This window comes from Lutra lutra, chromosome 1, assembly GCF_902655055.1.
Source record: "Lutra lutra chromosome 1, mLutLut1.2, whole genome shotgun sequence".
NCBI classification, from domain to species: domain Eukaryota; kingdom Metazoa; phylum Chordata; class Mammalia; order Carnivora; family Mustelidae; genus Lutra; species Lutra lutra.
In genome coordinates this window covers 31,329,763-31,344,201 of record NC_062278.1, presented here as the reverse complement: position 1 = coordinate 31,344,201, position 14,439 = coordinate 31,329,763, and the positions used below count along the sequence as shown (strand labels likewise).

The 14,439-nt window shown below is 35.8% G+C and overlaps 1 protein-coding gene across 1 annotated transcript in view; it reads right to left on the bottom strand.

The window, feature by feature from the left end:
* Positions 1–14,439, bottom strand: part of ROBO2 (roundabout guidance receptor 2) — a 1,319,482-nt gene that overhangs the window by 72,055 nt on the left and 1,232,988 nt on the right. The window contains 3 exon segments of the mRNA XM_047722052.1: positions 4,407–4,578; positions 7,083–7,207; positions 10,520–10,751. Coding sequence (XP_047578008.1) covers positions 4,407–4,578; positions 7,083–7,207; positions 10,520–10,751 — 529 coding nt within the window.

The window sequence follows — 14,439 nt, the reverse complement described above, 5'->3', positions numbered from 1 at the left end:
AACAAATTCAGATAGAAAATAAATAGCAAGATGGTAATTCTAAGCCCAAATGCATCACTAATTACATTGAAGTTAATGGTCTAAACATTCCAATAAAAAGGCAAAGATTATCATATTGACTTTAAAAGAGACTTAATATGTACTATAAATAGTAGAAATGTACAATATCTCTGTAAAAGGATAGAAACAAAACACAAACTATGTAAACACTTTTAATATAATGTAGCTATACTAATATTAGACAAAGTACATTTTAGGACAAAGAATCTTACTAGATAATAAAGCGGGGCATTCCATAACGATAAAGGGTAAGCTCCCTAATAAGATGTAACAATTCTAAGATGTAGTCACTTAAAACAAGTAGTAAAATAAATGAAATAAAAACCTATAGACAGAAAGAAGAAATACAAAAATCTTTAATTGTAATAAATTTCCAGACTCCTTTTTTATTTATTGAAAGAGTAAACAGGCAGAAAATCAGTAAAGACCTGAATGATACTACCAACTAATTTAACATGACATTTATGGAACATTCCACTCCAGAACAGAAAAATGCACATATTTTTCAAAGGCACAAGAAACATTCCCTAAGACCAAATGTTAAGCCATAAAATAATTCTCCATATTTAAAAGGCTAAATTCATACAATGTACATTTTCTAACCACAGTGGAATTAAATTACAAATCAGAAAGAAAAGGTTATTTGTGAAATTCCAAAATATCTGGAAATGTAACAATACACTGCTAAACAACCTCTGCAAAGAGAACGAAAAGAGTGAAAAGTATTTTCAACATCGTGGTAAATGGAAACACAATACCTCAAAATGTGTAAGATTCAGCTGAAGATGTGCTTAGTAAGAAATTTATAACTTAAAGTATCTGTATTAGAAAGGTCCAAATCACTGGTATAAATTTCCATCTTAAGAAGCAACAAAAAGTAAGTAGAAGAAAAAATGCAGAAATTAATTAATTAGAAAACAAATAAATAAAACTAGCAAAGCCAAAAGTTTATACTTTTTTAAAAAAGATTTCATTTATTTATTTATTTGACAGAGATCACAAGTAGGCAGAGAGGCAGGCAGAGAGAGAGGGGGGGGAAGTAGGCTCCCTGCTGAGCAGAAAGCCCGATGCGGGGGTCCATCCCAGGACCCTGAGATCATGACCTGAGCTGAAGGCAGAGGCTTAACCCACTGAGCCACCCAGGCACCCCAAAAGTTTATACTTTGAAAAGATTAAAAACATTGATTAATCTTTATCAAGGCTGCTTGAAATTAAAGGGATGGTTGGGGGTTTGCAAAACAAAGGGAGGAAGAAGAAAAAGAGAGAGAGAACATGAATTCTCAGCATAAGAATAAAAAGAGATGAGGGGCACCTGGGTGGCTCCGTTGGTTAAGTGTCTGCCTTTGGCTAAGGTCAGGATCTCAGGGTCCTAGGATGGAGAACCACATCAGATTCCCTGCTCAGCAGAAGTCTGTTTCTCCCTCTCTCTCTGCCCTTCCTCCCTTCTTGTGTCCTCCCTCTCTCTTAAATAAATAAATAAATAAAATCTTTTATTTTATTTTTTTTTAAGATTTTATTTATTTGATGGAGATCACAAGTAGACAGAGAGGCAGGCAGAGAGAGAGAGGGGGAAGAAGGCTCCCCGCCGAGCAGAGAGCCTGAAGTGGGGCTCGATCCCAGGACCCTGGGATCATGACCTGAGCCGAAGGTAGAGGCTTTAACCCACTAAGCCGCCCGGGTACCCCTAAAATCTTTTAAAAAAACAAAAGAGAAGACATAACTACACATCCTGCAACATTACAATTAAAGTGGATTATAAATAAGGAGATAATGCAATTAAGCATATAACAAATTCAAGAACTTAGATAAGTTAGACAAATTCACTGATGGTAAAACCAAAAATCCATTTAATACAACCAGAACAGGAATAATAACAATTCTAAATAAATGCAAATTCATAAATACAAAGAGAATATACAAAGAAAACTCTAGGCACAGATATTATAACCAATTCTAGAAAGAATTTAAGGAAGAAAATAAAAGGCCCACAAAAGGCCCACAAAAACTCTTAGACTGCAGCCGAGAATAGGATATTTCCAACCCCTTTTATAAAGCTAGCCATCCTGATTCTAAAACCTGACGAAGACATTAGAAGAAAACTATTGATCACTATCCCTCATGAACGTAGATGCAAACTTCTTTAGCAGATGTTAGCAAATTGGATGCAATAATATCTGTAGAAAACATAATGTATTTTGACCAAGTGAGATTTATCCCAGGAATGAAAGATTTATTAACTTTTGAAATGATTCAATAGATTTTACCATATTAACACATATAGGAAGAAAGGAGACAGAATATTGTTTGAATACACCCTGAAAAAATATGCCACAATTATTAAAATAAATAAGTGAGGTGAGGAAGGACATAAGATGAAAGGGTAATATATAAAAGTAAGTTTACATATAGTACAGAATAAGTGGTTAAAGAATTTAAAAAATATACTTACAAAAATAAAATAGGGAAAAATTTAAGAAAACATGTGCTGAAATACTTAGGAAAATAAATAAGCCTCAACTCTCAAAGCGCATGCAATAACGTTAAGATGAGTTATAGACATAAGCATAAGAGCTAAAATTATAAGGCTGCTAGAAGAAAATCTAAGGAAATATCTTTGCTATCTACAGATAGGACACAATTTCTTAGAAATCACTAAACATAAAAGAAAAATGTGGTACACTGTAGTTCACTAAAATTTAAAAATTCACTAATCAAAAGACACTATTAATAAAAAAAAATAGGGAATCCATAGATGAGGAAAAAATATTTGCAATGAAAAACTATATGACAGGGACGCCTGGGTGGCTCAGCTGGTTGAGCGGCTGCCTTCGGCTCAGGTCATGATCCCAGCAACCTGGGATCGAGTCCCGCATCGGGCTCCTTGCTCGGCAGGAAGCCTGCTTCATTCTCTGCCTCTGCCTGCCTCTCTGTCTGCCTGTGCTCGCTCTCTCTCTCTAATAAATAAATAAAATCTTTAAAAAAAAAAAAGAAAAGAAAAACTATATGACAAAGAGTTTGTATCCAGAATGTATCGGTTCTCCTATCTAGTAACAAGAGAGAAACAACACATTTTGAAAAGGCAAAGACTTGGAAATGGTACAAAAGAAAATATGTGAATGACCAATAAAACACATGTAATGTTGTTCAACATCATTAGTCATCAAAGAAAACTGAAGTAAAAACAATAGTGAGGTACACTTTCATACTCATTGGCATGACAAAAATTGTGGATGGGTAACATCAAATGTTGGTGATGGTGTAGAAAAAATGCAAGTCATATTCTTTGCTAGTGAAAGTATAAAATTATACAATAATATGAAAGTCTTTACAGTTTCTTATAAACTATGTCAATCCTATTACGTAAAAATTCCACCTCCAGGTATCTCTCCAAAGGAAATAAAAACATATGTCCTCAAAAAGACTTACACAGGAATGTCCATACCCTCAAGAGAAAAGCAGAGAAACAAAATAAGATATATTCGTGCAATTGAACACTGCTCAGAAACAAAAACGTATGAATTGCATGATACATACACGGGTAAATCTCAAAAACATTGTTTAGTGAAAGAAGCCAGACACAAGGTTTTATATTCTGTGTGATTCCATTTACATATATTTCAAGAACAGGCAAACATAATCAATGCTAATAGGGAAAAATTGTCTGTGATGATGATAGTGCATTTAATACGGATTTCTTATTTGGGATAATATATTTGGATTACAAAGTTCCTTTTGGCCTGTTTCTGGTTAAATTTTGACATCTTTCTTGCTTAGAGGATTTGAAACACAATGCACTTTCTTCAGTAACTGTCTCATTTCCTATTATATTTCAATGACATCAAAATTGTTGGGACGCCTGGGTGGCTTAGTTGGTTAAGCAGCTGCCTTCAGCTCAGGTCATGATCCCAGCGTCCTGGGATCGAGTCCCACATCGGGCTCCTTGCTTGGCAGGGAGCCTGCTTCTCCCTCTGCCTCTGCCTCTGCCTGCCACTGTCTACCTGTGCTCACTCTCGCTCCTCTCTGACAAATAAATGAATAAAAAATCTTAAAAAACAAAAAAACAAAAAAATTGTTAGTGAAATTATTGATTAAAAATTATTTTCCATCTGACTTTCAGCCTTTAAACCCTCAGTGATTATAATTTGAAGAAGTTTCTGGGAAACTTAAGAGCACAAGAAATTGCTAACTATTTTTAGAAGAAACCCTAGTCAGTCAACCTATTTGCCTATGGGATGAGTGCACCCTCTTCTCATTGCTGCAGATCTACTGTTGGGATACAGATTAAAAACATCATCTACCGTTTTACCAGTTGGCTAACTGATAACAGGCCACAGAGATGTACTCACCAATGATTATTGGCTGCGGCTCACTTTTTACTCCAACCCCTGCACTCGTGCTAGCGGCAACCTCTACCCGGTACTGGATACCTGGGAACAATCCACCGATTATTACAGATCGAATGGCTGCATCCACAGTTTTGTTGATATGGAATCGTGTTTCATTCCCCAAGCACCAGATCTATAGAAATGTAAAGCGAGAAACAAAAAGAATATAAAATTATCCTTTCTGTCAAATTGATGACCTATTTTTTTAGTAGCGACCGATCTATTCTCTTGGCTTATAGAAGTACTTGTAAATGACATTTTCTAAAGGCTAATATTTGCAATTTATTTATCTACATGTGTGTTGTATGTGTGTGTATTAAAGGAAGAACAGTAAGAGAAGCTAAAACCACGCCATGTTCCTTTATATCTTACAACCAACACTGAATGCTTATAATGCAGTGATTCCTTAAACACTTCTGGAAAGTGTTCCTTGGTCGCCAACAGTATTTGGGTATGGATTAAAACACATAAACTTCTCTGCTTAATTTATTTATCAAGGTTTATTATGCATGTAATCTATTAAAATATGGTGATTATTAGTTGTAATATCCAATGGATATAGGTGCACATCTAAGTAATTTATATTCTATTTAAGAAACTATTAACTTACCCAGAAGTAGTTAACAAGATTAATTGACCTAAGTTATAAGTATTGACTGAGATGAAATTAAGGCCAATATTTACATTGACAGTAATAAATCTCAATATTGATCAAAACATATGGACATATACACAGACACATTCATGAGAACAGAGTGGTAGATAGTCTTTGAAAACCAATGTGAAAGAATCCAGACTTTTACTCTAAGTAAGAATCATACTTTAAAGCATACTTTGTCCTGGGATACGGAGATCTGTTACTGTCAAATGCATTATAAAAAGAATCATACTGTGTATACATATTTGCATTCATAATCTACAGTATTTCATAATCTACATGGAGATACATAAGTGAAAATACACATGGTTTGTTTTTGAAACAGGCAAATTCCTGGAACTTTTTATTTAAAGTAATTCCTATATATTTCTTTTATTTACACAATGATATCTTTGTTACTAATGTAGGAATATTTAGGCCTAACTAAAATATACACTTTGTTACCAAAATAAGGCACTCTCATAGTAGTGAGAAAGCTTACAACTTATAACAAAAAATACCATGTTATAATCAATATCGGTATATCAGTAAATGGAAGTTTAAGATATTTAGTTCCAAATGATACAAAGGTAAAATCCTAACCTCATTAAAACATACATACCAGAATAGATCATTCTTTTTTTTTTTTTAAAGATTTTATTTATCCATTCGACAGACAGAGATCACAAGCAGACAGAGAGGCAGGCAGAGAGAGAGAGAAGGAAGCAGGCTCCCTGCTGAGCAGAGAGCCCGATGCGGGACTCGATCCCAGGACCCTGAGATCATGACCTGAGCCGAAGGCAGTGGCTTAACCCACTGAGCCACCCAGGCGCCCCCAGAATAGATCATTCTTTACCATTGTACCCTAATCCTTGTAAAATTTATATGTATGCATATATATTTATAAGTAATTGTGATTCTTATATTTCTTACACGTTTCTTTATAAAGTGATGGGGATAATTTTAGAGTAAGTGCTTGTGTTCATGGTATCAGTAAGCTAATCATTCATTAATTTAAGAAAATTCTATTTTGAATTTTATTTTTTCTTAGAAATAACAGAACTCAACAAGCAATGCTTTCACTACAATTATTCAGCTTCATTTTACATATCAACTCTAAACTTTTTGGGTGAGATGGGGTGTCTAGTTTTCTATTCTAATAGATATATACAACATGTTAATTGTTAGAATCCCATATACATTTATTAATAGCAAAATCATAGTTTTGAATTTTTATAAGGTTTAATGAGGTGTTTTACTATCGTATGTGTTCTAATCACATCACTAGTCACTAGTCAGAGTCTTATTTCCCAAAGTTAGACATCTTTTGTCTCTTAAACATCAAACGATGGCAGGAAAACAATGGATCTATAGCTTCTAAACAGCAACAAAATTATCATTAGAAAAATGAGATAATAAACTACATTTATAAGTTTTTTCATAATTTGTTTTTATAATGGCTCCCTTTTTCAAGTGAAATATTTTACAAAACCTCAATAAATTGACCAAAAGGGACTTAAGAGTGGGAGTTGGTGCTGTCTACCCTCCTATCCCCACCCCAACCCTCTAAACCTTGGAAGCATCTTTTTATGAGACCACAGTTTAAAAATACCCCTGCTAAGGCCCCTTACGCAGAAATTTAATAATAATGACACAGGACTTTTAGGATGAGAGCTTCACCACCTACTCTGTACCCAATCTCTCTAACTCTCTGAGGTTCTGGAATCATGCTCTACAACCCCCCTCCCCAAACAAAACAAAACAAAACAAAAACACTCCACTGTTCTGGTTTACTTGTCCAAGTGAGTTTTTGTTATCTGTGTCTTGGAGTTAGGTCCCAATCCCCTATGCATTTGTTTCTCTACCTGTCACACAAAGATAGAAAAATTACTTTACACTCAGACTCAACAAGAGGGCTTCTGGAGATGAGCTTCATGCATGTGACACTGAGACCTCTGGGAAGCCCTTCTGTGAGCCCTCCTTCTTCACCCAGGTCCTACCTTGTATTCTTGGATGATTCCATTCTGATGATCTGGAGGAGGAGGATCCCAGGAAACACTAATACTTGTGCTATTGTGGCTTCCTACTGTCAGCACAGTGACAGATTGTGGAGGGGCACTTGGGGCTGCAAAGGAAGCAATTAGGATAAACACCAACTGTAAGTCTTGATGTGCATTAATATTGCTTATAGAATATGGATATGAAGACAAGAAGCAAGAGGTCTGGTTTCCAGTAACTCCTAATTTGCACGTAGTATTCAACAGTGACAGTTTTTTTTCCAAAAATTGCCCTTTAAATATAATGGATAGGTCTAATGCAAACACAACAGCTTTGCTAATAAATTTAACAGCTAACATTCTTTTTTTTTTTTTTTAAAGATTTTATTTATTTATTTGACAGAGAGAGATCACAAGTAGACAGAGAGGCAGGCAGAGAGAGAGAGAGGGAAGCAGGCTTCTTGCTGAGCAGAGAGCCCGATGCGGGACTCGATCCCAGGACCCTGAGATCATGACCTGAGCCAAAGGCAGCGGCTTAACCCACTGAGCCACCCAGGCGCCCCAACAGCTAACATTCTGATGAGTGTTTTCTATATGCCTCGCACTGAGTTAAGCATCATATTTGATGATCACACTAACCTCAAGAAGTAAAAACAATTCTTATCTCAGTTTTACAGAAAAGGAAAGCGAAGACAACTGTATGAGAATTATCCAAGTGAAACATCAAGGCAGAATTTCAACCTAGGTATGTCTGGTTCTAGAGCTTTGATCCATGTGAGAATAAGCAGGATCTCTTACTAAAAAAAAACACTCGTATCAAAAATATTCTGAGAGTGGGGCTCCTGGGTGGCTCAGTGGGTTAAGCCTCTACCTTCACCTCAGGTCATGATCTCAGGGTCCTGGGATCGAGCCCCGCATTGGGCTCTGGGCTCTCTGCTCAGCAGGGAGTCTGCTTCCCCCCTTCTCTCTCTGCCTGCCTCTCTGCTTACTTGTGATCTCTGTCAAATAAATAAGTAAAATCTTTATAAAAAAATATTTTGAGAGAATGTATTCCAAAATTTCATCAACCATTATCTCTGAGTGGTGCCACTAATAATCTTCTTTTTTGGTTTTGTTTTGTGTTTAATACATAAAAACAGAAACACAGCAATAAATTTCACCAACATAAGAAAAAAATACCTTTTTTTCGTATTGGGAAAAATAATTGACTTATACATTGACTCATAATTTAAGATTTAAAACTTATTTTATATTGATGGGAAAGAAACTCTGAAGTTACAAATGAAAACAGTTCATGTTGGGTCGAGTGTGAAATGGATAGATTTTAATTTCCTACAGTTCCCATCCTTTATGGTTTCTCCTATAACTAATTATAATCACACTGAGAAAAGATGAGTGAGAAAAAATTTCTGATTTTAGACTGCAGCATCTGCTCTCCAGTCTCTCTGAGAGCTGAAAAATACTAATTTTATAGAAAAATTTATCAATTCTCCTTAAATCTCTGAGTAGGAAAAACAAAATGAAATAATAGTTGAAACAAAATTCAAAGAATTTGTGGTATTAAAGGATTTTTATGCGAAAGATTCAATGCTTTCATAACTCTATACAGTTTAATCCTTTGAACATGTGTACAATTGAATGGTAAAGGATATTTTAAAAGCCTATCAATTAAGTCTCCCATGTTTCATAAATTTGTCATTGAGGTATGCCCATACGGCACTGAGATAGAGGATATATACAGCAGTATTGTGCTCTGTATCATTCCTCTGTCTGATAATATTGCTGCAAAATACGGCACGATGACATAAAACTAACCACCTGTTCACTAGTTTTGTAGTTATTGAGTAGATTGCACTGAAAAATAACACTTGAAAACTGGTTTCTCATTTGCCTTGCTGCTGGCTTAGAGAGAACACCATGCCTGCTTCCCAGCAGGTCAATTATTCCAGTGCTCCGCTTCTACAGATGTGAAGGAACCCAAATCACTGCTTATCATTCCCACACACAGCCCCGCTGAGCTCCATTTGTTACCTTCAGAGGGCCACATAAACTCTAAAGGAAAGCATGCTGAACGGTGAAAGATGTCTAATCCAGAGGAAAAGCCTAACTTCAGCAGAAATACATTTTTGGAAGTGTGCTTTAAATATGGCACTCTATATTAAATACACCCACTCCAGTCATTAGTACTACACATTTTCAACATAAAGTAGAATTTAATGGTGGATGAAGATATTATTATTAGTTTTTTAATAATTTTTTTCTTTATATATCCTAGGAGTTGATTAATGTCTTTAAAGATATGTACTTCTGTTCATGTCAGCGTATCACAGCGTACACATGTGTGGGCAGAACATTTTCACTGTGATGCTGATTAAAGATATGTGCAATTTAAAAGCTCTTTGGTCAAACATGGACATCTATGGTACCATAAGTAACTTATGTACATTTTCTTAAGATTGCTTTCATACTGATTTATGAAAAATGGCCGTTTTCCAGGAGCTTTGTAAATAAAATTAGTAGAAAAGCAGAAAAGGAGGGGGTTATTATACTTGGTATCTGACTTTTTGTACTTTGATAATACCATTTATTATAAGCCTCTAGTTTAGGAAAGGAGACACTAGTACAGGGACTGGTCAAAACTACATTAATTTCATGTCCATCACAAATTGACTTTAAAGTATCTGTGTGCAAAAAAGTTTCCAAATGGGGGAGGGGGAGAAAATGTCACTAATGAGAATGCTATTGCAAATATGCAAGTGGCCTTCTGATTAGAAATTATGAGTCAGACAAGCAGAGTCCATGGGGAAGGAGGCTTATAAAAGAAAATGTTGTGCTTTACTACATCAAAAACAGGAAAGTGACAATGAACAGCCTGCATTCTTGAGTTTACAGTAACCCCATCCTTATTTAATGAAGCCAAATGAACTCAACCATGTTAAGAAAAAAAAATATGGGAAAATATTTTAATCAAATTCCAGCATACTGGTAAAATTTGGAACAAATGTCTGCTTAAGAAAAAAAAAAAAACCCTTACTCGAATGTCTTTTTTTTTTTTTTTAAAGTTCTCATATTCTATGAGATTCTAGAATAAAAAGAGAAAATGCCACTTCCTGAATTCACTTTTTATATTCTCTCTTGCTATTTCTCTAAGGTAGATGATAAACTAGAACTTCAACAGAAATTATCTTGGGACTCCTGGGTGGCTCAGCCAGTTAAGCAGCTGCCTTCCGCTTGGGTCATGAGCCTGGGGTCCTGGGATTGAGTTCCATATTGGGCTCCTTGCTCAGTGGGGAGCCTGCTTCTCCCTCTGCCTCCCACTTCCCCTGATTATGCTCACTTTCTCTTCTCTCTTTGATTAAAAAAAATAAAATTTAAAAAAAAGAAAGAAATTGCCTCCATTATGGTTTAAGTTGGCTTTTGTTAGAAATCTGAATACTGACCTTCTTCAGTAGTACGAATTATTTTAGATTCACTGTCCATTCCTTGGAACTCATTAAAATAGGGTCTAACTTTAATTTCATAAGTCACCCCCTTTTTCAGGTTGACTAAGACAGCACTTCGCTCAGTTGGGACTTTGGCATCTAAATTCTGCCATGTTGATGTTGCCTGCAGGCCGGAGGTCTGACGATACATCACTCGGTAGCCCTGAATAAACTGGGGTTGGCGATCAACCTGAAAAACACAGCAAAAATCTTTTGAAACCAAATAGAAATATTTTAGACATGACAAGGAAACCACGCAACCATATAACCATATTTTAGACATGACAAGGAAACCACGCAAAATTTCTCCTGTCCCTATTTCAGTCTTTGTCAACTATTATCTGTGATGCCATCATTTTGTAATTCATCTCCCTGCTTCTAATACCCAATTTCAATTCTGAGTTCACATTGCCTGTAAGTTATGATTTCCAAAATGAAGAGTGAGACAACTCTCTCTCCTGCTTAAAATACTCCATAGTATCCAAGATGCTTACTTAATTAATTCAAATTCCTTAAAATAGCAAAGGACTGACAGGCCTAGACCTGCCAATTTGTCTAACTTCACTTCTCATCATCCTTCTCCTATATTCCACAGTTCCTATTTTTATGGTTGGATATGTAATGTGTTATTGCTCAGGAATTTCCATTCTTGTCTTTCTCTATTCATTAATACCTTCACTCACTCCAGTCATTTTTTTTGAGTTCCTACTAATCAAGTTACTAGTCAAGTTACATTAATAACTAATATCCATAAGCAAATGTTATGAATGAGATAGACAAGGAGTTAAGGAAGCCTGGAGGGGAGAGGACGTTGATAGAATCAGGAAGGGGAAAAAGAACAAGTGCTGAGTTCTGCAAGGAAAGTAGGACTATTTATTCCAGAGGAAGAAGTGTAGAAACAGCCCATATAAATTTCTATGCCTGGAGGAAGTGTATGAGAAGACGAGGAGTTGTGAAGTTAGAGCATCTATTTTAAAGGCATTTGAAAAGCTTATACCCACTAGCAAATATGAAATGAAAGACTTATTAGTTTATCAGTTTCTGGCTCCTTCAAGAGTCCCACTATTGGCACAATTTCACAACTCTTTTTATCCTTTCATTCACTTACACTTGATCTTAGCCAAAAGGCCGAGAAGCGATTCCTTTCATTCACTTAAAGGTATAGAGGATATGCAGCTGTTTTTAATGAAAATCAGATTTTTGAATCTGAACATCATATCAAGTAAAAATGTGAAAATGCTGTTTTGTTCAGTCATAAAAATTACATGAAAACTGAATATATTAAAAATGCAAGCTAAAAATAAAACATGTCCTTACACATTTATTCAACAATCTCTACTGAAGTTTTACCATTGTTTCATCTTCAAGAAGAAAAGGATTTTTAACATTTTAAACTTTTTGAATGTCTTGCCATTTTTCCAGAATTGCTTGAATTAAAAAAAATAATTATAACAGAAACATCTTCAATTAATTTTGCATATATTGTACCTTAATAACATATTCTAAGAAGCCTTTAACTTGATAAATTTCACTGTCAGATACAGGGTAAAATTTAATGGAGAAGAGATGGAAAACCTCATTTCAGGAAGGTTGTGGAGAGAAGAAACAAAGAAGGAGATGATGAAAATGGCTATTTCAACTTTTAAAAAATTTCTTTATCCAGCTGTTAACACGCTATGAAAAAAAGGTATTGTCTCATGTATTAACTGCTTTTTTAAAAGAATTATTTATTTATTGAGAGAGAGAGAGAGCATGCATACATGAATGGGGGCAGGGTCAGAGGAAGAAGAAGACAGGAACTCCAAGCAGACTCTGTGCTGAGCTCAGAGCCCCACGCGGGGTTTGATCCCAGAACCCTGAGATCAAGACCAGAGCCAAAATCAAGAGCAAGAAGTTCATCTGACTGAGCCACTCAGGCACCCCAATCCCACATATTAACCTCTACCATTTATTCTCTAGTTGCAGCATTTTAAAATTATTTTTAAGTGGGAGTCGGAAACTTAAAGAACCTCAATCAAAAGAGAATGGAACTTGGGGCGCCTGGGTGGCTCAGTGGGTTAAGCCTCTGCCTTCAGCTCAGGTCATGATCTCAGGGTCCTGGGATCCAGCCCCGCATCGGGCTCTTTGCTCAGGGAGCCTGCTTCCCCCCCGACCATGGCCTCTCTGCCTACTTGTGATCTCTCTCTCTCTCTGTCAAATGAATAAATAAAGTGTTTAAAAAAAAAAAAAAAAAGACAGTGGAACAAAGGGACATTTTTCTGTATTCAGAATGTCCAAGCTAGAGAGTCCACGAAGCTGGTGGGCCTGAGCTTATGTGTTTCTATGTATAGCTCATTCTAGCTTCGCAGATGAGTCTTAACAACTAAGAATTCCTTCATCCACCTGACAGCATTCTTACCCTCAAAGATTCTCTGGAATTAGGGCTACACTTACAGCAGGCTCTGCCAAGGGAAAGTTCACCCAGCTCTGATGCCAAAGCTCACAATCTTTGAACCCTCATCCATGCTACCAGCTTGTGTTTGTACCAACAGATGTAGTTTTTGAAAAGCCGTTGTTCTGACATTATAAAGCGAGGCAGCTCCAAAGCAAAAAGTTAAATTTATGAGAGCCAAAGAGAGATGCCTTGAATCAAAACTGTCAATGTTCAAAAATTCCTTGCAGCATATGTTAAAACAACATTAAACTGGCATTTTATAAACTTCTCGGCATTCGCTTTAAGTGAATTTATATACTGAAAGAAAGACATAACTCACAATAATAGCTTGTTAATACTGAAAGAAACAAGCTGTGTTTTTAAGAAGAACATTAAGCAGCTGTTTCCAGATGAAGAGAGTCTGTAAATCAGGGTAAATTGGTTTTATCCATGTTTGGTTTTCATTAATTAAGTGTTTTAGGGACTTTATGAAGCTAATGTTTACTACACAACATCGCCTTGCTCACTTCATTGTATGCTGCTTTCAACCCTATAGTCTAATGGCCTATTTAATAACCGAAGAGTTTAACTTGATTTTGTGCAGTTGTAGTCCTTCCTTTTCGGAAGAAAATTTGTTGTTACAGGTGGACGCAAAAAGGAAAATGCTGAACACTCCCTTTAAAAAAAAAATGGGTGGGATTTTTATTGCATATGTGTTCTATACCACTGACTTGTGGTGCACATTTTGACAGGTGGTCACTTTCAAGTTAAACCAGATGCTTGTTACTAGTTTTATTAACATTCTGTTTGTAAGAAGGAGGATTTTCTTTAGTGTTGATTATAATCAGAGTCTGGCCACAAATCCATGGGTCTGTGGAATTTTAAAAAAAAAAATCTGTACTTTCTGAAATATGAACAAAAAAGCATTGTTTTGGGGGAGAAAAATGAAATGATGAAACAAATTTCCATCATTCAGTCATAAGGTCGCAACTGAGTTATAGCTCAGCCTTTTAAATTTTCTCAGCCTCAGTTTTCTTATTTCACTCAATAGTATTCATATTAGAAGGGCCTGGAGACAATTAAGTAACTATTATAAGTTAAAGAACTTTGCAAGTTTCAGGGACGCACAATGATAAAGCATCATTGATAAGTAAGGGATCCGCATGTGACCAGAGGGTAAATTGTGCACCACCATTCCACTGAAACCACAGTCCATTAAAATGTGTAAGTGCTTACCACCATCTTTTCTATTAAAAAAAAAAAAAATCCACCCAAACTGAAAACTCAAAGTGAATTTTCTTTGTTGGGCTTAGCCCGTTAAGGATGGATGCGGATGAAGCCAAATTCTGAAATTCTAGTTTGCCAATGGACACTTTCACTTTCAGTAGCTGTTATGTTAAAGGGGCAAAGGACCTGTGATTTTTCTTTTTGTCCTTGAACAAAAAACACCCACCCCCCCACACAC